The sequence below is a fragment of the Acartia tonsa genome, chromosome 11 (genome assembly GCF_053477335.1).
Source record: "Acartia tonsa isolate MP-2025a chromosome 11, ASM5347733v1, whole genome shotgun sequence".
Lineage (NCBI taxonomy): Eukaryota > Metazoa > Arthropoda > Copepoda > Calanoida > Acartiidae > Acartia > Acartia tonsa.
This window is the reverse complement of record NC_137270.1, coordinates 8295956-8316128: the sequence shown is the minus strand read 5'-3', so window position 1 is coordinate 8316128 and position 20173 is coordinate 8295956. Positions and strand designations below refer to the sequence as shown.

Below are 20173 nucleotides of genomic sequence, written 5' to 3'. Positions count from 1 at the left end.
GCAAGTGTATGAGGATTTGATAAGATTTATATCTAGATTTATAATTATCCTATACCTATATCCATGCTATATAGCAAATGTATGAGGATTTGATAAGATTTATATCTAGATTTATAATTATCCTATACCTATATTCCTTCTATATAGCAAGTGTATGAGGATTTGATAAGATTTATATCTAGATTTATAATTATCCTATTCCTTTATCCCTGGTATATAGCAATTGTATGATGATTTGATAAGATTTATATCTAGATTTATAATTATCCTATTCCTTTATCCCTGGTATATAGCAAGTGTATGAGGATTTGATAAGATTTATATCTAGATTTATAATTATCCTATACCTATATCCCTGGTATATAGCAAGTGTATGAGGATTTGATAAGATTTATATCTAGATTTATAATTATCCTATTCCTTTATCCCTGGTATATAGCAAGTGTATGATGATTTGATAAGATTTATATCTAGATTTATAATTATCCTGTTCCTTTATCCCTGGTATATAGCAAGTGTATGAGGAATTGATAAGATTTATATCTAGATTTATAATTATCCTATACCTATATTCCTTCTATATAGCAATTGTATGAGGATTTGATAAGATTTATATCCAGATTTATAATTATCCCATTCCTTTATCCCTGGTATATAGCAAGTGTATGAGGATTTGATAAGATTTATATCTAGATTTATAATTATCCTATTCCTTTATCCCTGGTATATAGCAAGTGTATGAGGATTTGATAAGATTTATATCTAGATTTATAATTATCCTATTCCTTTATCCCTGGTATATAGCAAGTGTATGAGGATTTGATAAGATTTATATCTAGATTTATAATTATCCTATTCCTTTATCCCTGGTATATAGCAAGTGTATGAGGATTTGATAAGATTTATATCCAGATTTATAATTATCCTATACCTATATCCCTGGTATATAGCAAGTGTATGAGGATTTGATAAGATTTATATCTAGATTTATAATTATCCTATTCCTTTATCCCTGGTATATAGCAAGTGTATGAGGATTTGATAAGATTTATATCTTGATTTATAAGTGTGTAAAGATTCTTTTAAACATATATATATAATGATACATATTACGGCTCGGCACTAGAAGTTACATTTCATTTAACTAGCTAGTTTTTGCAGCATACTAGCGGTTGCGTCCCTAGCATCTAGGAACAGTGTATTCAAAGGGATAGAAAGGGGCTAGAAAATTAGCTTAAAACCATCCCAGTACTTAAATCTAAAAATAAAATAGCTTATAACAATCACGGGACCTATGTAAAGCTTACCTAAAATAGAGAACCCAATCAGAATTCAGTAGTTATTAAAATCTTAAGCTTCAAACAAAAAAAAAACCTAATACTTTATATAAAAGAATACAAAATTTCGAAAGACTCGTTACCCCCGTTATTACTTAAATTTAGAATAATTGGTGGAAAATTTCGGACACCGATTGTTTGTAAAAAAGAAGCCAAATCAGGATCTACTAAATACCCAAAGTTTGTTAGCCAACGAATAAGAGATTGCGTTCCAAGGACTTCGGGGCCAATGGGGGTTTTCAGTCAATTTTCAGTGACGGTCAGATGAACAGACTTACTTTGACTATAGAGTAGCTATACTCCAAAAAAGTAATAAAGAAATAATATAATAATATTTATTTAATCTTTGTTTGTATTGCTTTCCTTTACTAATATAATTATCTTTGCATTAACAAGAGAGAGAGAGGCAGAGAGATAGAGATAGAGATAGAGAGAGAGAGAGAGAGAGGCAGAGAGATAGAGATAGAGAGAGAGAGAACGAGATAGAGATAGAGATAGAGAGAGAGAGAGAGAGAGAGAGAGAGAGATAGAGATAGAGTATTAAAAGATGTATAAATGAATATATTAATAAAAGAATAATGGAGAATCTAAATTATCTAGATGTTACCCCCCCCCCCCCCGGGCCCCCCCACCCCCAAGACCAGAGATCTAAAGGAATAAGACAATGAACTACAAATTGATGTACATCCCCTGTGACAAAACAAAAAAAATAATTCTTTTGTTGATTAAAATTAGTGGTTGAAACTTTGGAACACTCAACTAAATGAACCAACCAACTAAAAAGTCACTAAAGTCCCCAAAAGTTGTAAAGCCAACGAATAAGAAAACTTTATAAGAAAACTTTGATGACTAGTGTAATAAACAGCCCATTTTCCCCTCTCTCTCTGCCCCTAGACCCTAGGATTTGCTAAAGACGGAGGAGGGGTAACACTTTAAATTTTAATAATGTCAATTTTCGGTAGATAAAATCCCAATCATTCAAGAGATAGCTAAAATCAAGAAGATGAATATGTTTAATCCCCAAAAGGCATAGTCAAATTGGTTCAGCGGTAAGCAAATCTTACAAAGAATTAAAAAGATGAGCCTAACTTTTTTATGGATGTTGTCAACCTTGTTAATCAATGTTTGTACAATTTTCTTCTGCCTATCCTAATGTAATTATCAATGATTACAATATTTTTATGCCAAAAATACAACTATATGAACGTGTACAGATTTTCATTCATACGCACCCCTGTCCTGGATAAAATGTTTATTTAAAAAAACATGCGCATTCAGTTTTTTTCATTTCCTGATTTATTTTTGTCCCCCGATTCCAAAAATGTCTTTCCTGAAATCCTGGCTGTTCTGTAAGATCTCCAAAAATGCAAATTACTTTTGTCACTAATTTTCAATATTTTTTCCAAATAGCTACTATGAAATTTTGTCAAAACATGTTGTGGTGAACATCTTAGATTTTACATTCCTTGAATGCCAACAAGACCTGACAGAATCAATAAAAAATATCTGCTGTTTTAACCTAAATTAACTGTTAAACATAGCCATTTATGGTTTTAACCAGAAAAGACATTGAAGGAGCAGTTTTTCAGACTTGACTAAGAAAAACAAAGTTGTAGAACTTGACAAGCCTAACAATAGTTGTAAGAAGGACATATACCTAAAGCACACTGTTACAGCAGTGGCAGTGATTATCTGCATCGCAAATAGATAAAACAGTGCATAGCAACATTGTGACCATTTTTAGACCGGAAGCTCATAATAGCGGGACCTTTACATCAGACACAAAAAAATCCAATAAAGACCTAACAGATTATAAGCCAAAAATTTGAACCTACCAATGACAGTTTTGACCGTATTCAACTGTTAAATGTCAGGACTTTCAGTTTTTCCCCAAAAAAACTTGAGTAATTGTTTTTTTGTGCTTTACCAATTAATACAAAGTTGTAGAATTTGCAAGGCCTAACAATAATTGACATGTATGTATGTATATAGCCCTGATTCTCTGAAGTTAGGATTCAGATGCACACAGAGATGGGAGGTGAGAATCCATTGACAAATCATAGATTGGTAAGCTTTATGCACAGCTGAGTGTATTCTTTGTTACATTACAATCTGACCCACAATAATCATGGAAAGCTACTCAATTATTACATCACCCTGGCCTAGAGTTTTGGCAGGTGTTCCATATTAAGCCACCCTAATTAATGGCACTCTCATATGAATGAGGAGCATGGACAGGGGAAAGCATGATATAAGTTGCTTGATATGTAGAATCCTTCCTATAAATCTCACCCCTTACAACCCAAGGGCATCTCAGGGAAGGTTGCATGATTACAATCAGACAAATTGCAACTGCATTTGTCAACCAAATCATAGTCTATGCAGGGACTTGAACTTGGTTTCTTCTAACTAAAGCATAGTGTGCTAACCACTACACTTTGGGACAATAATTGACATTGGTATTCAACTAGGACAAACTTTTCTTGAGAATACTGAAATTTGTGAAGTTTAACAGTGAATAACGGTTAAAATTTTCATCTAATTCTGTTCTCATTGGTTTGTTCAGATCACAATAATATGAGTCCTTCCAGTCAAAAAATGGAGAGTATCATTGAAATGTTTAGTTTTATTTACTATTGACTCAGATAATCTCTGCTGGCAGTGGTCTGGGAACATTTTTGAATCCTGGATGGTCAGGTTGATGACTGTAAATAGGTATTGTTTTAATTTCAACAGACAATGTTCTTTGATTGGTAAAGTTTTTGTTTCTTGATGTATATGTTAATTAGGTCACCAGTAGTGGGTTTGAGAGCTTGGTTCTGTGATCTTTGTATCTTTTTCTAGCTGTTCTCTGAAATGACAAAACTCCATACAGGACAATCATATTCCAACAAACTTATTGCAATGGCCTTGTAGGTCGCTGTCATGGTCTCCTTGTCCTAGCCCCAGTTGGAGCCACAGAGTGATTTCATGATGTTCATTTTTGTGTGGTACGTAGTAGAGATTATCTGGGTTGAAAGTAACTGAAACCACAAGTTTCAATGATGTTCTTCATCTTTTTAAAAACAGGACTCATATTAGCGTGGTCTGGAACAACCCAACAAACCAATGAGAACAGAATTAGATGTAAATTTAAACCAATGAGTCCTTCTGGTCTAAAAATGGTCACAATGTTGCTATGCACTGTTATATCTATTTGTGCTGCAGATAATCACTGCCACTGCTGTAACAGTGTGCTTTAGGTATATGTCCTTCTTACAACTATTGTTAGGCTTGTCAAGTGCTACAACTTTGTTTTTCTTAGTAAAGTCTGAAAAACTGCTCCTTCAATGTCTTTTTCTGGTTAAAACCAAAAATGGCTATATTTAACAGTTAATAACGGTTTAAACAGCAGGTCTTGTTGGCATTCAAGGAATGTATAATCTAAGGTGTGTAAGACCCTTTTAACTGTTCACTATAACATGTTTTGACAAAATTTCATATTAGTTATTTGAAAAAAATATTGAAAAATAGTGACAAAAGTAATTTGCATTTTTGGAGATCTTATAGAACAGCCAGGATTTCAGGAAAGACATTTTTGGAATCGGGGGACAAAAATAAATCAGGAAATGAAAAAAACTGAATGCGCATGTTTTTTTAAATAAATATTTTATTCAGGACAGGGGTGTACGATATTCTCAGAAATTTTTCTTGCCTAGCACAACTCCCCCCCCCCCCATCCTTATTTTTAAAAGATAATTACAAATATAAGGGGGGGGGGGTTAGTTATTGTTTGATTGTTTGTTATTTTAGGTATTTGGTAGCCCATCCGGAATAGGGAACTGTAGATATAGGCCCTTCAGGGTTAGGCATAGAAATTTTATACCTCAAAACTTAAAAAAGGGTGGGAAAATGTTTTTGGGAAAGGATGGTCTACCCTCCCGAGAGCTAATGTCCCAAAAATACCCCTCACAAAACAATAGTAATATATATTTTCTACTTTTAAAGATAAATACCTTATCAATTATAGGATATTTTTGGTCTTATCGGGATGCTACACTTTGGTGTAATGTTGATAATTTGAATTTGTTGCCGCGCTACTTTCAATACCCTCATCCTTGTGGTTCGCCGTCTGAAGTAATTATTTCAACCGTTTATTTAATATTTGATCAAATAATTTCACCAAACAATTCAAACTATACAAGTTGAAATAAAAATATAATTTTGACAGACAAAGGAAGGTCAAGGTATTCTTTTATTTTAAAAAAACTCTAGAAATGTTTAAGAATTAAAATCTGTCCACAAGTATCGAATCAACTAATAAGCAAGAAAGTTATACTAAATTATAAACTTACTAGCGGCTGCGCCCCTAGCATTTAGGGGCTCTTTATTCGAACAGTTACTTATTCGACGGGATATGGAAGGGCAGAAAAATAGCCTAGAACCTTACATCGACTTATTTGCAAAAAAAGTAGCCTAAAACCATATAAGGACCTATAAGAAGCTTCACTATAAGGGAGATCCCTATCGATTCAGCGGTTAGCGAGATCCTTCGCTACAGACAGCTTTCTACTTTATATAATAGGATGAACCTACGGATAAGCACTCTTGATATAGTAAAAACGCCTAAATTAAGATCCAACTAACAAGGATGACAACATACATAAGTAGAGAGGCTCTTTAATATAAAGTAAGAACAACAAGTATGTAAAAAAAGTAAGTCATACAAAATAGCAGCCGACAGAATCTCGTTTCCCCCGAAACGTAGCGGACAGACAGTGCATAGTTCGAATTAGAGGGTAGCTTCGCTAATAACAAGATTCAATTAAAAACATACAACATATAAAGAAGGAACAGGTAGAATTGCGCATAATTAGAACTAGAATATAACAATTTTAAACCAACAAATACTATAAAAAAAAACAAGTACGATCACGCCTAATAGTAGCAAAGATGTTCAATTATGAGGCAAAATACGAAGGGTTTTAAAATGTATTTAAAAGACGATAAATGTCTTGGAGAGAGGGGACATCGGACTGTTAATGATATTGGTTCCAAAATTTTTATAATTCTTAATAATTAGCTAAAAAACGTTTTGGTATTTAGTTAATCTCAATTCATTGGTTCAATCAAGAAGTGTCCAAATATTTTAACCAATAATTCTTATATAAAGAAAGAAATGATTAAATGAATATTATATAATTTTAAATCATGTAGGTAACGTACATTTACTTTAACTGACAGACAATAATGACATATAAAATAGCTTCGTTACAAAAATTGTCTTACCCTATTTGATCGACAGTTTGGCTGTTTGTCTAAGACGATTTCTTCAGGATTTTCAGGCATCGTCATTAATATGTGCTTCACCTAATATAAAACAAGAATATACGTGGATTTTATGTCAGGAAAAAATTGTCGTTATTTTAGCCAGCTATGGGTACAACTTTATTAGAGCACATGAAAATCTTGTGCAACTTTCAAGATTGCTGGATGATAACTAATTTAGTATTTATCAAAGACGTTGCTAAAGTCTAACTACATAACATTCTTATCATATTTTAAACGATATTGTATGAATTTATATACTGTAATTAATACAACCTTTTATCGCATTGATGTAATATTGCACATAAGGGAATAGGTGTCCAAATTAATATGTCAATATAACAATCACATAGCAAAATTTTGCCATGTGATCAAACTTTCACACAATATTTGGAATGCCAATTCCAGCATTATCAATCTATAAAAGTAAGATAAATAACTAATCTCTTATCTTAGTGCTAGTGTGGTATTCGGCAACCGTGAGCCATGTCTATGGCACCCCTGATCTGGGGTTCGGTGGAGGGTCAATGGCCCTCCCCCGAGTCCTGGGGAAGGGGTCTAGTGACCCCCTCCCTACGCTTAGAATTAATGATTTGAATCTGTCATGTTTATTATGGCTAACTGTATTCTTAATTCTCCCCCACCCTTTCCAGGGATGGGGGAATCATTATTGCCCAAACTGACCATTGTACATATATTATTTATGTTGTTATGTTATGATTATTTATTCCTATCCATGTAATTATTGTTTGTTGTATATAACTCCAGTATATCTTAAGCCTTCAATAAAGTGACAACTAAAAGTAGATGTTGATCATTATCTAGTGAAAGCTAGAGAAGCGTAGCTTCTCTATAGTAAGGTGCCCACGTCTGTCACACTGCCGTAATCTAATTGAACTCCGGTGTCTGCCATTGATCCTCGGCGGATACCACAACTTTGGTGACAGCTGTGTGAGATTACGGCGAACCACAAGTGTAGAGCAGACGCGCATCTGAGGCTAAGGTACTCCCAGCAGTGAATCTGGCAAAACTGACGCAAGCAACCTGAATTACCCACCCTGGACAGCAAAGTTTAACTCTGCATCCGGCAGTTGTGGAAGCAAAACAGCGAAATCTGACGAATAACCGCGAGCAGCGCTGATATCTAACGGAGAATTGAGCGCCAAAAGGGCTGAAACAGGCCTGCGGACCGGCTGAAACAAGCCAAATACGTGTAGACGGCTGAAAATAGGCCAACTTTACTGCAAGAAATAGCAGGATCCGAACCAGTGGCGCTAGCAGGACGGGACATTCCCTGCCGCCGATAGGCTGAAACATGCCACATAGCTGCAAGCTGCGAGCTAACATACGGGTGTAGTGCACCAGAACAGAGAAAAACTACGTCAACCCCGAGTCTCCTGAGAAGCTACAACGCAGCCACCCATCTAGAAGACAGATATTATATCACATTTGCAGGGATTACCACCCCAATGTGATGACCAAACAATAGATTTATGAGCAAGGCTTGGCAAACAAATTGTTGTGTTGTGATAAATCTAAGAATAGAACAGGCTTGGATTACTGTTTATTGTGATAACAGCTAAAAATAGAACAGAGTTGGTCAACAAATCTGTTATGTAATTGTGATAAGGACAGCAATAAAAGTTAGATGTAATATAATCAAAACAATTTCAAGCCCACAGCACAATAACAAATACACCCTTTATTCCAAGGGAAGGGGAGGGGGCCCCTTTCCATTTGAAGACAAATACAATCAGGGTTATATAACAGATAAGCCTGAGATTAAGAAGCAGAGGCCCCATTACACCAACACACAGTTACCCCCTCCCTCACAGTGGGAACGGACGGAGTTACCCCCGTCCCCTCACGCGCTTCCCCCTTCCTACCCACACTAGGCCAAGTCCGTCTGTAGTGTGGAGCTAGCGATCGGATATACAGAGCGCCATTCACGGGTAGCGCAACAAAGTGCGGAAAACATCATAAATCCAACGGACGAAACGGACCAATGAGGGAGCGAGCTGAGGGGTGAGAGCGCGTTTTCCCCGTGTGCGCGGATTTGACGGCGCGAACGCGCGTTACAAGGACAGAAGATTCCACGTACACACACACACACACACACACACCTTCACACCAGAGCAGAGCTACTCCATAGCATCTAACAGGGGTATTTTTAGCAAATAAAGAATTGCAAGTTTCTTTCCTCCTAGCTCTAGTGTGATAAGGGAAAACCCAATCAGTTCCTGACAGCAGTTCAGACCCTCAACATCTATCTACCTCAACATCTATCTACCTCAACATCTAACCATTGATAAGTACAGCTAAGTTATACCTTTGCAACTAAAACTCCCAACCTAGTGATACAAACAGTGTTGGCTGTTAGGCTAGGAAGCCTCAAGTGACAACCCATTCATTGTATTCCTGTATAACTTTGTGCCCGCCGTTTCACCGTTGACCCAATGGACCAGCATCAAGTCCCAGGAGGTGACCAAGCCCCAGGATGGCTCCAGGATGACCCTCAGCCGGCACCAGCCGAGTACCGCAAGCTGATGTTGAGCAATCTGCCGGAGTATAGAGGGCCGCCCAAGCAGTCCTGGTCGGCACATATCCGCCGACTGGAAATGTCATGGGCGGCTTACCGCGTGCCACCTCATGATTCCCTCAACCGCCGCAACGCCCTACTACTGTCATTGGTAGGGCAAGCGGCGGAAATGGCGTCCCATCTGTTTGGCGAGGCAGGCCAAGCCTTGACCTACGAGCAGGTCAAGACCGAGTGTGAATTGTTATTTCGTCCTGCTTTTGAGTCCCAAACGCTTAAACAAGCGTTTAGGGACTACAAGCAACACTCGACAGAACCTATACAGGCGTACATATCAACAAAGTGCGCCTTGTATAGGGACGCCTACAATCATGAGGATCTTGAATTGTTGGTGGACGAATTAAACCGTGGAATTCGTAACGCCAATGTAAAACGCCTCATGATGAACCATGAAATTGCGAGTGTACCTGAGTACACTCGCAAGGCCATGTTCACCGTGACCATGGTTACTAAGCAACTGAAGGAGGGTGTGTGCTTAGTGGACTCGACCGACGGGCTGACTGGATCTGCCTGCATCCAGTTGCCCCAATATGACGAGTCGGAGCCAATGGAGATTGGCTCCTTGGCTCCGGGTCTCCACCAGATGGGGAAGGTCGGCCCAGATGACAAGGTTCCAGGCCGCTGCTACCGCTGCCAGGGGAGAGGCCACCGAGCTCGAGACTGTCCAACGCCTATGGAAGTTAGCCTAGAGGAGAGGCGCACCCAGCCACGCCGTGACCGTTCTGCCAAGTGTGAGCGTTGCCACTATGACGGCCACACGGCGGCCGAGTGTAGAGCTGACTGGGCCCAGGTAGCCAGCCGCAGGCGCACCGCCGACAAAGGTGCCCCTCCAGGGAAGCCCAGCAGAGTGGCCCATATGGAAGGGAGCGCGCCCCCAGCACCACCACCGCAAGCAGCCGCCTCCAGAGCTGCGGACCGAGCCGATGGGATGCCGCAGTTCGGGACTGTCCCAGCTAGGATCAACGTGCTGGGCGGCGCGGCTGAGCCCAACCGGGTTGGCCTAGGCTTCAGTCTGAACCATCTGGGGCCAGAGCTGATACAGCCCAACAACATAGCCGAGCCAGAGGTGCTGAGGCCCCAGCCTTTCAGTCTCAATATGATGGAACCTGCCCGACCGAGCCTACCCAGCAAGAGTGGAGGGGCGCTGCCCAGCGTCCCTGAGACGGTGTATGGGGAGGCCCTGGCAGCCGCTGAACGAGAGAGGCAGGAGGTGCTAGCCAGCACCTCTGCATCGATGTATGGGACGCCACCCGGCGTCGCCACCTGGGATGATGGGGGGGTGCTATCCAGCGCCTCCCACCGTGTGCTTGGGGCGACAACCGTCGCCGCCACCGAGATACCTGGATCCTGGAACGAGCCAGCCTCCAACCTGATGTCTGGGGCGACCCCCGTCGCCGCCACCGAGAGACCTGAGTCCTGGAACGAGCCAGCGGTCCCAGAGGAAGGGGTGACACCCGTCACCCCCAGCCAGCCAGCGCCACCAGCCTGCAGTGAGAGCCCAGCTACATGCCAGCCAGCGCCACCAGCCTGCAGGGAGAGTCCAGCTACATGCCATCCAGAGCCCTCTACCAGCCAAGGGAACCCAGCGGCACACCATCAGGATAAGTTGAATTTGTTAAATGTATTGAATCCAAAACCTTGTAAACACCCAGCCTTGCCTGTGCCCCCTGCACTTGAGGCTGGGGAGATTGAAAATTGGGAAAATAAGGGCTTGCCTGTGCCACATGCACCTGAGTTCCTAGGGCAGGGGAGGGCATTGAGTAAGGGCGAGCCTGTGCCACATGCACTTCAGCCCCATGCCACTGGGCATGCCTTGGACCAGGGAAGGGAGCATTTAGGGCTAGGGGAGCCGACACCCAGGCAAGTGCCAGTCGCTTGCCAGTCTGTCATTGGGGAGGGTATCGGGGTGCCTCGGCCGCATACAGATAACGCTCAATGGAAATTTGTGTCTAGCCAGGAGCAGCCCAGCCGTGTCCAGCCCCAAGAAGCAGCCGTGACCAGAACCGGAGATCCCCAGCCGCGTGCCCGAGGAAGATGGTTACCTGGAAGCCTCTCCCATTGGTGGATGGTCCTGTGGGGCCTCCTTCTGGCAGCCGTGTGGCCTACAACCAGCTACGTCCTGGTGGGGTGGGACTGTGCCAACCCCACCCATGTCACGTCTTACAACAAAGAAAAGATGTGTGACACGGAGCCCCTACACCAGGAGGTGCCCCTGGGCCACGACATCCACGTCCTGCAGCAAGTCAAGGTGAGGGAAACCACTGGGTTCAGCTGTCAGCTCACCGTGTCCCAGTGGACATTCAGGTGTGGGGTATGGGGTCACCTCAAGGTGACCTCGGTCCCCACCCTCATGAGGCCAACCAAGATAGACCCAGAAGCGTGCCGAGACCTGGCCAGGAACCGAGTATACACGTTGCCAGGCAAGACCCAGCCACTGACGTTCCAGCTGAACCACCCCCTGTTCTTCACCGTTGATGTAGTGGGCGCCCTCGTCAACAGCCCCGAGGGGGTGGGTTGCGAGGGGGAGGACGTCCACTTTGAGGGCCAGCTCTACCGCAATGAATTAGTGCTCCAGGAGCGGCGGCTGCTGGTCAAGGAGGAGACCTATGTGGTGGAGGATGGACGGGTGGAGTCCCAGTCTGACCACCTGACCCTCGACTGTCCCCATTCTGAGCTGTCCTGTATCACTGGGGAAGCAACCTACGTGTGGGACCACCTGGGAAGAGATTGCCCCTTGAGGCTGATCCGCAGCCTCCAGCCCAGCCTGGTGAGGGATGCATATCTGGTTGACCATCAGGCCCAGTTTTTCATCAACATGACCAGCCCCACCTCAATTGTGAACTGCGACTTCGAGGCCCATGCCACCAACCATCCAGCGCTGTTTGTGGCAGCTGACCCAGCCGCGGCTGCGCTGCCCCGAGTGTCGGCCAGGGATGTTGACGTTCCCCTCCAAGCACAGATCCATGCAGGTTATATTGGGTTCACCCTGGAAACACGCATGAGGAGCACTGCAGCAGAAGAAGTAGCGGCCAACTGCTGGAAGCTCCAGCAACTAGATCCGGCCCACCCGGTGCGTGTCCAGGGGAGCACGTTCTCGGTACTGAGGGGAGACATCCTGCTGCAGCTGACCTGCCAAAGGCACAAGTATGTTGTCCGCGAACACAAGGAGTGTTGGGACAAAGTGCCAGTGGAGCCCACAGGTTTTGTAGACGCCGTGACGCGGGTATACAGTGAGCACGCCACCAAGATTCCCTGTTCCTCCACCTACCCCCTGACTGTGCACGCAGAGGAAGGCTGGATAGAGTTGACCCCTGCTCCCAAGAAGAGGCCACCCCCGCTGGATACGCCCAAGCAGCTGTTGACAGACCCCTTAGATGACTTCAGTTCAGGTGGTCTGTATTCACAGGCTGAGTTGAACGACTGGCAACAGCTGCTGGCGTTCCCAGCATACAAGAGCGCCATGCTGACCGGCCTATCCTATGGCTCCTGCGTTCAGCAAGGCAGCTGTTCGGCCACAGGAGACCATGGGATAGTGTCCTACAACATTGACCGACTGGCGGAGGAAGGAGAGGCAGCCCTGGATGTCTGGGCAGGATTTAGACAAGCCATCCACGAGTGGGGAGATGGCGCCGCCATCTTGTGCTTGCTGCTGCTGATCCTCAAACTGCTGGGGGACCTCACCATCATTTCTCTGGCAGCAGCACAAGGAGGAGTCCGGGCAGCCCTGAATGCGATATCACAAGTGTTCCTGTACCACCCAGCTTTGTATAAGAAGGCGATGGCTAGAGCCAGGCTCAACCATGCCAAGTCCCGGGACTTTTCAGTGGACTGGGATGCCATCCCCATCGGCAGGGAAGCAGCCGAGGAAATGGTGTCTATGAAATCCACTGACAGTGGGCATGACCGCCCAGGTAGACCAGGACCGCCCTCTGGCAGACCCCGCGGCCCCTCAGGAGGACAGGCCGCTGCTCAGACACTCAACCTGGCAGCCAGTGCCCCAGCCGCTGCCAACAACAACCCGCAGGTCCCACTGCTGACCGTTACAGCAACCAATGTGCCACCACCAAACCTGATACCTGCCGGCGCCGACCAACGTATCCAACCCAAGGCAGCCTCTGCCTTCTACCCCACATTGGGAGCCCATCAACCCTAAGAAGATACTCACCACTAGGATTCCATTGAATCATTATCGTTTGTATATACTTTTAGCCCTAAGGAGCGGGCCGAAGGCCTCAACCACTGTCGGAAGTCTGGTAGGGAAACCATCTCCCAGCCTTCCGAGGGGAGAGTTGTGGTATTCGGCAACCGTGAGCCATGTCTATGGCACCCCTGATCTGGGGTTCGGTGGAGGGTCAATGGCCCTCCCCCGAGTCCTGGGGAAGGGGTCTAGTGACCCCCTCCCTACGCTTAGAATTAATGATTTGAATCTGTCATGTTTATTATGGCTAACTGTATTCTTAATTCTCCCCCACCCTTTCCAGGGATGGGGGAATCATTATTGCCCAAACTGACCATTGTACATATATTATTTATGTTGTTATGTTATGATTATTTATTCCTATCCATGTAATTATTGTTTGTTGTATATAACTCCAGTATATCTTAAGCCTTCAATAAAGTGACAACTAAAAGTAGATGTTGATCATTATCTAGTGAAAGCTAGAGAAGCGTAGCTTCTCTATAGTAAGGTGCCCACGTCTGTCACACTGCCGTAATCTAATTGAACTCCGGTGTCTGCCATTGATCCTCGGCGGATACCACACTAGCCGCTAGCGATCACAAGGATCATAAATAAAGTTAGTCATTAACGACTAAAAAAAAAACCGGAAAGAACATGTTTATTTATCAGCTTCGCTGCTTAATCTAACCATACCTGATTTTGTATTTTAGTGAGCCCTTTTCGTATTGATATCAAAACTAACAATCTAAAGATAAAAATAATTTTATAATCACAAAATAATAGTCTAAAAGATCTAGATGAGGTACAAGTTATTGGAATTATATAGAGTACACTTTCTTACCGTTTCTTCCATTTGATTTATTTTTGAAAAGTGGTTGACTTTTAGATTTTGTTAAAGTGGGTTTACTTAAAATAGATAAATTTATATATAGGTACTCAAAAGAGCCTTTATATTAAAAGTACACAAAAGTAAATAATTGTACTCAAAAGAACATAAAAGTATGTAGAGAAAAGTAAATTTACAAAAAGGTAAACGAAAGTACATTATGTAACTTAAAAGTACATTTGCTTTGTTAGGAAAAGAATCGAATACAAATATCACAAAAAATTACACTTACTTGGCTAAGGATCAAGTACAAACATAATAAAACGGTACAAAAAAAGTCCAATTACAGGGCTTAAGATCAACTACAAATATAATAAAACGGTACAAAAAGTACACTTACATAGTTACATGGCTAAGAATCAAGTACAAATATCACAGGACGCTTTAAAAAAAAGTACACTTACATGGCTGGATAAGTACAAAAAGGTACAAAAATGTCCACTTACATGGCTAGGATAAGTACAACAAATGCTACTATCTGGCTGATCTGCAGGAAGTACATCTCTGTCTGTTCCTCCTCAGATTTGGAGTCATCCTGGTTGCGCATAAGGTCTCGCTGGAGTACAACCTGAACACATGAAAGGTGTGACGCACCCGTCTGCTGTTTAGCAATGTGTCATACTAGAGAAATTATAAATTGTAATAATCACTGCAGCCAAGCCTTATTCGTTGGCTCAAAAACTGGATACTTTTATTGAATTTTTAATGGTTGGAATTCAACTAATAGCTTAAATCTATGGGATGTTGTAATTATGTTTATCATCATGGGGATGAATATCAATCTATCACCCATTGTCTTATCCCTTAAGATCCCTTAGTTTCGACACAGGAGAATAAAGTTAAAGAATAGTGGAGAATGGAAAAATTATAATAAGCCCTAAACGGCTAATTCTTTAAAAATCTCTGCTGTTTTTATATGAAATCATCCTTGTTAAAAGCGAAGCTTTTCTATAATTAGGGTTGGTCCGTCAGTACGTCCGTCCGTCCGTAACGGATAGCTTTTTTCGTTAATTTAGGCATGTTAGAATTGTCCTATAAATTTCAAACTTTGCATGGTGATCCCTTTAGTAGTTTGGTATGATTTAGAAAGCGTAGCAACTCTATAATCATTACCAGAATGTCTGTACGTTCATTTTAAACATGTTGATTTTAAAAAAATTTTAACAACAAATTTTAATGGGATCTAATTATCCGATTTATCTGATTTTTTGCATATTGACTCCTAGAACAACAAAGTATACTGTTATAAGCGAAGTCTATAATCAAGTCCTAAAAATGTAAGTATGTCCATAAACATTATCCTGTATCAAGCAGTTTTTCAACAAATTTCCTTACAATTTTGCTTCAAATCTTATACATTTTTATTCTGATTATTAAGTTCTGACACTATACAAGTGTTAATGTTCGTTTGTCCTACCGTTTCAGTGCTTCGCTTTTATGGATGTTGTCATCCTTGTTTTCAACACAAATGCAGAGAAAAAGGGTGTAAACTAATCTGGGAAAAGAATGACATAAAAACAGTTGAAAATTTGGTGAAAAATTCACTTAAGCGTTTCAAGTATTTAGCAAATTATTTAGTGATAAAGGGATGGGACATTGGTATATATATTAATTTTCATAAAAAAAGACTACAACATTAAATCTGGATGTAAATCATAAAAGCTTGGCTTTAATGGAAAGATTTATTGTGATATTAAGCTGTTTTTAACCCAATTTTGAAAGATGTATCAAAAATATACTCTGACACCTGTAGAATCAAACTTTTAAATCCTAATAAAAATTTAGGTGGGCTATTATTCTCATATATATTTTTGACATACCTTTCAAAAAAAGGTTAAAAAAGGTTTAATTGTCAGATTTAAGAAGATGTTTAATATTTCATCCACAAATCTATCCCATTGTCCCTGAGTATTAACTCAAGCCGTGCATTTAATTTAAATTTGTCTTAAATCTTCAAGCTTTTTTATAGTAGGGAGCGAATCTACTTTGTGTGTAGCCATTGTTGTTTAAATATTTAAAGTGTTTTTTTTTCTGTTAAAGATAATATTATGTAAAATATAAATAGGATTTTTTAAAAATTTGTATTTTTTTTATTTTAACCCATTTACCCGTGACAGAAATTAATATCTTATTCTTATCGTAAGTGGTTCGATGACTTTTACACCAGAAAAACTCTAATTTTTTTTATATTATAAAGCAATGCATCTGTTATATTTGGGAAGAATCAAATGATATTTCAATAGTTTTCTTAAATTTTTCAATAATCGAGTTTCCTATTATTTATCTGTTTATAAGCCAAAAAAAAAAAAAGGCAAAGTAACCAAATCTAAGACTTTCCCCTTGAAATTCTTGTCATAACTTAGAAAAACATCAACTTCGCAAGCAATTTTAATTATAAAATATCTTCTTTTTAGTTGCTCAGCTTTTATATAACTTTATATGTATATTATGTTTATAAGTCGCCTTTTAAAAATAACACTAAGTCAGAATACTGTATACTTAATAGGTGTATATAACAGGATAATTTTAAAAAAAGATAGATAGAAAGAAAAATTGAGAGAAAGAGATAAAAAGATAGAAAAAATTGGATTAGATAGCTCTTTGAATAGAAAGATAATTAGGAATAGAAATTTATAATAGATAAATATCCAATATTTAGAGAGAGAAATAATAAATAAATAGTTGAAAAAAGGGCAAATTACAATTACTAAATGAAGTTTTCTGATTGAGCAAAAATAATTTTTGCTAGTAATCCGTACTTACCTCGCCAAAGCAGTACAAAACCTTCCCCTTATTCGAGAATCCCCCGTCCCCCGACGCCGTACACATGCACGAGCCCTGCAAATATTAAGGGTTAGGTTAGGTTAAGGTGACTCACCTCGCCATAGCAGTACAACACCTTCCCCTTGGAGAAGCCGCCCTCCCCGGAGGCGGTGCACATACACGAGCCCTGCAACAACCAAGGATGACCTCATCCATAAAAGTGAAGCCCACTATTTGTGTAGTAATTGTCAGGTAGGACGGAGACATTGGGCTTTTTATTGAACTACTCCCCAAAGTTTTATACATAATTTTCTTATTCGTTGTCTTAACAATTTTGGGGACTTTTATTGATTTGATTGGTTTGTTCATTAAGTTGAGGGTTCCAAATGCTTCTACCATTAATTGTGTTCTACAGAAGGGGTAATTTTGCGAATCATTATTGGAATTGTACATCAATTTATCTGCCATTGTCTCATTCCTTCCTAATCTCTAAGTAATTGTGCTTCTAATATAGTCATTAATATTGGTCAAATGTGTGTGACTTAAATTTTACGTACAGAACTTTTGGTTACGTGTTTTATAGAGTAGCTTTTAGCCTCTAATTGACAAAAAGTCTTAAAAAACATATGTTCAGTGTGTGTGACAGATCTACAAACGCGGTAATTATTTAAATATAGACCCTATTAATATAAAAGCTATGATTTAAAACAGGCAACTAGTAAAACCAAAATCAAACAGAATGAGGGTTTCAACACCCCCCTTAAAATTGAAATTGTGAAGGCCTGCCTTTCCCCATTTTTATCCCCCACCGAAATAATCCCTCCCCCTGATAAAAACCCTAAGCACGCCCCTGGGTAAAACGTAAGAATCTTTCCTGTTCTTTTTTCATTTTAACTAGGATCTAATTGAAAAAAAAAACTTACAAAAAATGTTCATTATTGTATTGTTTACAAAATTACATTTGTAACTTTAGCTAACTATTGCTGCGCTACTTATTAACATTACTCTCCTTGTGCATTACCGACCTGACATATGTGAAACATATTCCATGGGTGTTTGTCCTCACTCGTTCATATTATTATGTGTATTATTGAGCTTCGCTACCACACACCCGTGTCGCTCTTGTTCACTTACATAATTGTAGTCTGTTTAGGATTTATCTATGTAAAGCATAGTTCTATTGGAGCGTTTTTATTTCAATTATATGAATGAATATTTGGTCAATAAGTATTTTAAAATGTAGTAGTAAAATTTAATAGTTTAGAAAAGCTCATTAAATCAGGGAGGAAATGGACATTGGGCTATTTATTACGCTAGTCCTAAAAGTTTAATAATAACTTTTTCTTATTCGTTGGCTCAACAACTTTGGGGACTTTTATTAATTTTGATAAGTTGGTACATTAGGTTCAGTTCCTAACCAGAGTAAACATTTCAACCATAAAATTGTAATCTAAATTTGTGTATCATGATTGGAAATGTACATCAATTTATCTGCTATAGTTTTATCCGTTGAGATTCCTGTTATCATATGCTTAGTTAGTAAAAGTAAAATAAGTTGATTATAAAACAACATTTTTTGTCTTGTTGATAACAAAAAAAGGGATCTTCGGATATCAAGACAATTGCCGATAAATTGATTCACCCAATGATGATAACCCAAATAATAATACCCAATCATGATAAACAAAATTATCCCTAGTGTAGATTGAGATTATTAGTTGAAATGTTTGGACACTCCTGGTCAATAAACCATCAAATTAAAAGTACCTTTTTAAAGCTAGTAAATGAGAAAACGTGATTATAAATCTTCAAGTATCAGTGGACAAATTTTTTTTCTTACTTTGAAACTAATTGGATGGATTTATTAATTTCATCTTCATATTAAATTGCCTTCATGAAACTATTCCTTTTCATTTTAGTTCACAATTTTTTTCTGCAAAATTATTATTTATAACATGATGACTGAAGCACCTACAGAAAATATTGGTTTAAAAATCAAGGTTTTGGCTTTTGGTATTTTTGTGTTAATTAGTTATTAAGCATAGCTTCGAAACCGTTTAACATTTGATGGATTAAAACCAGTTCTCAGACATACTGATTAATCTTATATAGTAATTGCAGAGAATTTTAAACGAATATTAAAATATCATAATATATATTCCGTTTGGTTAGCAAACAAGACTGGTTTTAATCTTATTTTTTTATCTTAGTAACCGCGGAAATCTGTCTATAATAAATTAAATATTTTAGGTTGACTGTTAAAAAAATTTAAAAAAAATTATTCCTTTTGCCGTTTCAGATACCTTAAGATGCATGATATCCTTAAAATAAAAATCTATATTGGGAATTTCGATTATTTCGAACATAGAAATCCTTGTTAATCTAATAAAATAAACCAATAGACCTATAGAATAAGATTAAATATATTTCAGTCAAAACAGTTTCTTCTTTTCTTTCACATTTTTCTTTTCATTTTTATCTGAAAATAAGTTATTTAATTAGTTTTTAAGAAAACAATGTTTGATTTGATTAAATTAACTATATATGTCTATTAATAAGTCTAAATGTATAAGTTTTAAACGTGCAAGCACAAAAAAAATAATCTATAATACAAAGTAGAACGATGTCTGTCTGTCTGTCTGTCTGTTTGTATTAAAGGATCTCACTAACCGCTGAACTGGTTCTCCTTTACAGAGTAGCTTCTCATAGGTCCCGGGAAGGTTATAACTATTTTCTTAGGGGGGGGGGGGGGTGGGACACCCTCAACCCCCTCAAAAATGAAAAATACTTCCCCCTCCCCCCCAAAAAAAAGCCGCTAGTAAATTATAAAGTAGCATCGCACCCTAATTGTGTAAGTAAACATTTTCCGTTGTTATGGATATTAACAAAGTCCATTGCCAACATTTCTATAGCAGCCAAGATTCTTACAAAGTAATATGTGTACGTCTGTCTTTCTGCAACGCTTACTTTATATATATTTCTTTACTTTATACTAAAAAATATTATGCTGTAATAATAACAGTTTGAGACTTTTTCAAAATTGTTTTAATAAAGTTTTATTTAAAGACATATTTTTGTTGAATTTTACATTAACTTTTATCCTA

General features: G+C 39.4%; 1 protein-coding gene across 4 annotated transcripts in view; it reads right to left on the bottom strand.

The window, feature by feature from the left end:
* Positions 1 to 19029, bottom strand: part of LOC145332262 (uncharacterized) — a 30505-nt gene extending 11476 nt beyond the window's left edge. For 2 of the 4 annotated variants that reach the window (XM_080177216.1, XM_080177212.1), the window contains exons 1-6: positions 18978 to 19029; positions 18095 to 18231; positions 17070 to 17144; positions 14753 to 14874; positions 14114 to 14165; positions 6606 to 6686 (exon numbers count right to left, since the gene is read on the bottom strand). In XM_080177216.1, the coding sequence (XP_080033342.1) occupies positions 6606 to 6686; positions 14114 to 14165; positions 14753 to 14874; positions 17070 to 17144; positions 18095 to 18112 (348 nt within the window). In that variant the 5' untranslated portion in view covers positions 18113 to 18231; positions 18978 to 19029. Of the gene's footprint in view, positions 1 to 5332; positions 5449 to 6605; positions 6687 to 14113; positions 14166 to 14752; positions 14875 to 17069; positions 17145 to 17184; positions 17257 to 18094; positions 18232 to 18977 lie in introns of all 4 variants that reach the window. The other 2 variants (XM_080177215.1, XM_080177213.1) reach the window with 2 other exon arrangements.
* Positions 19030 to 20173: the final 1144 nt, after the last annotated feature.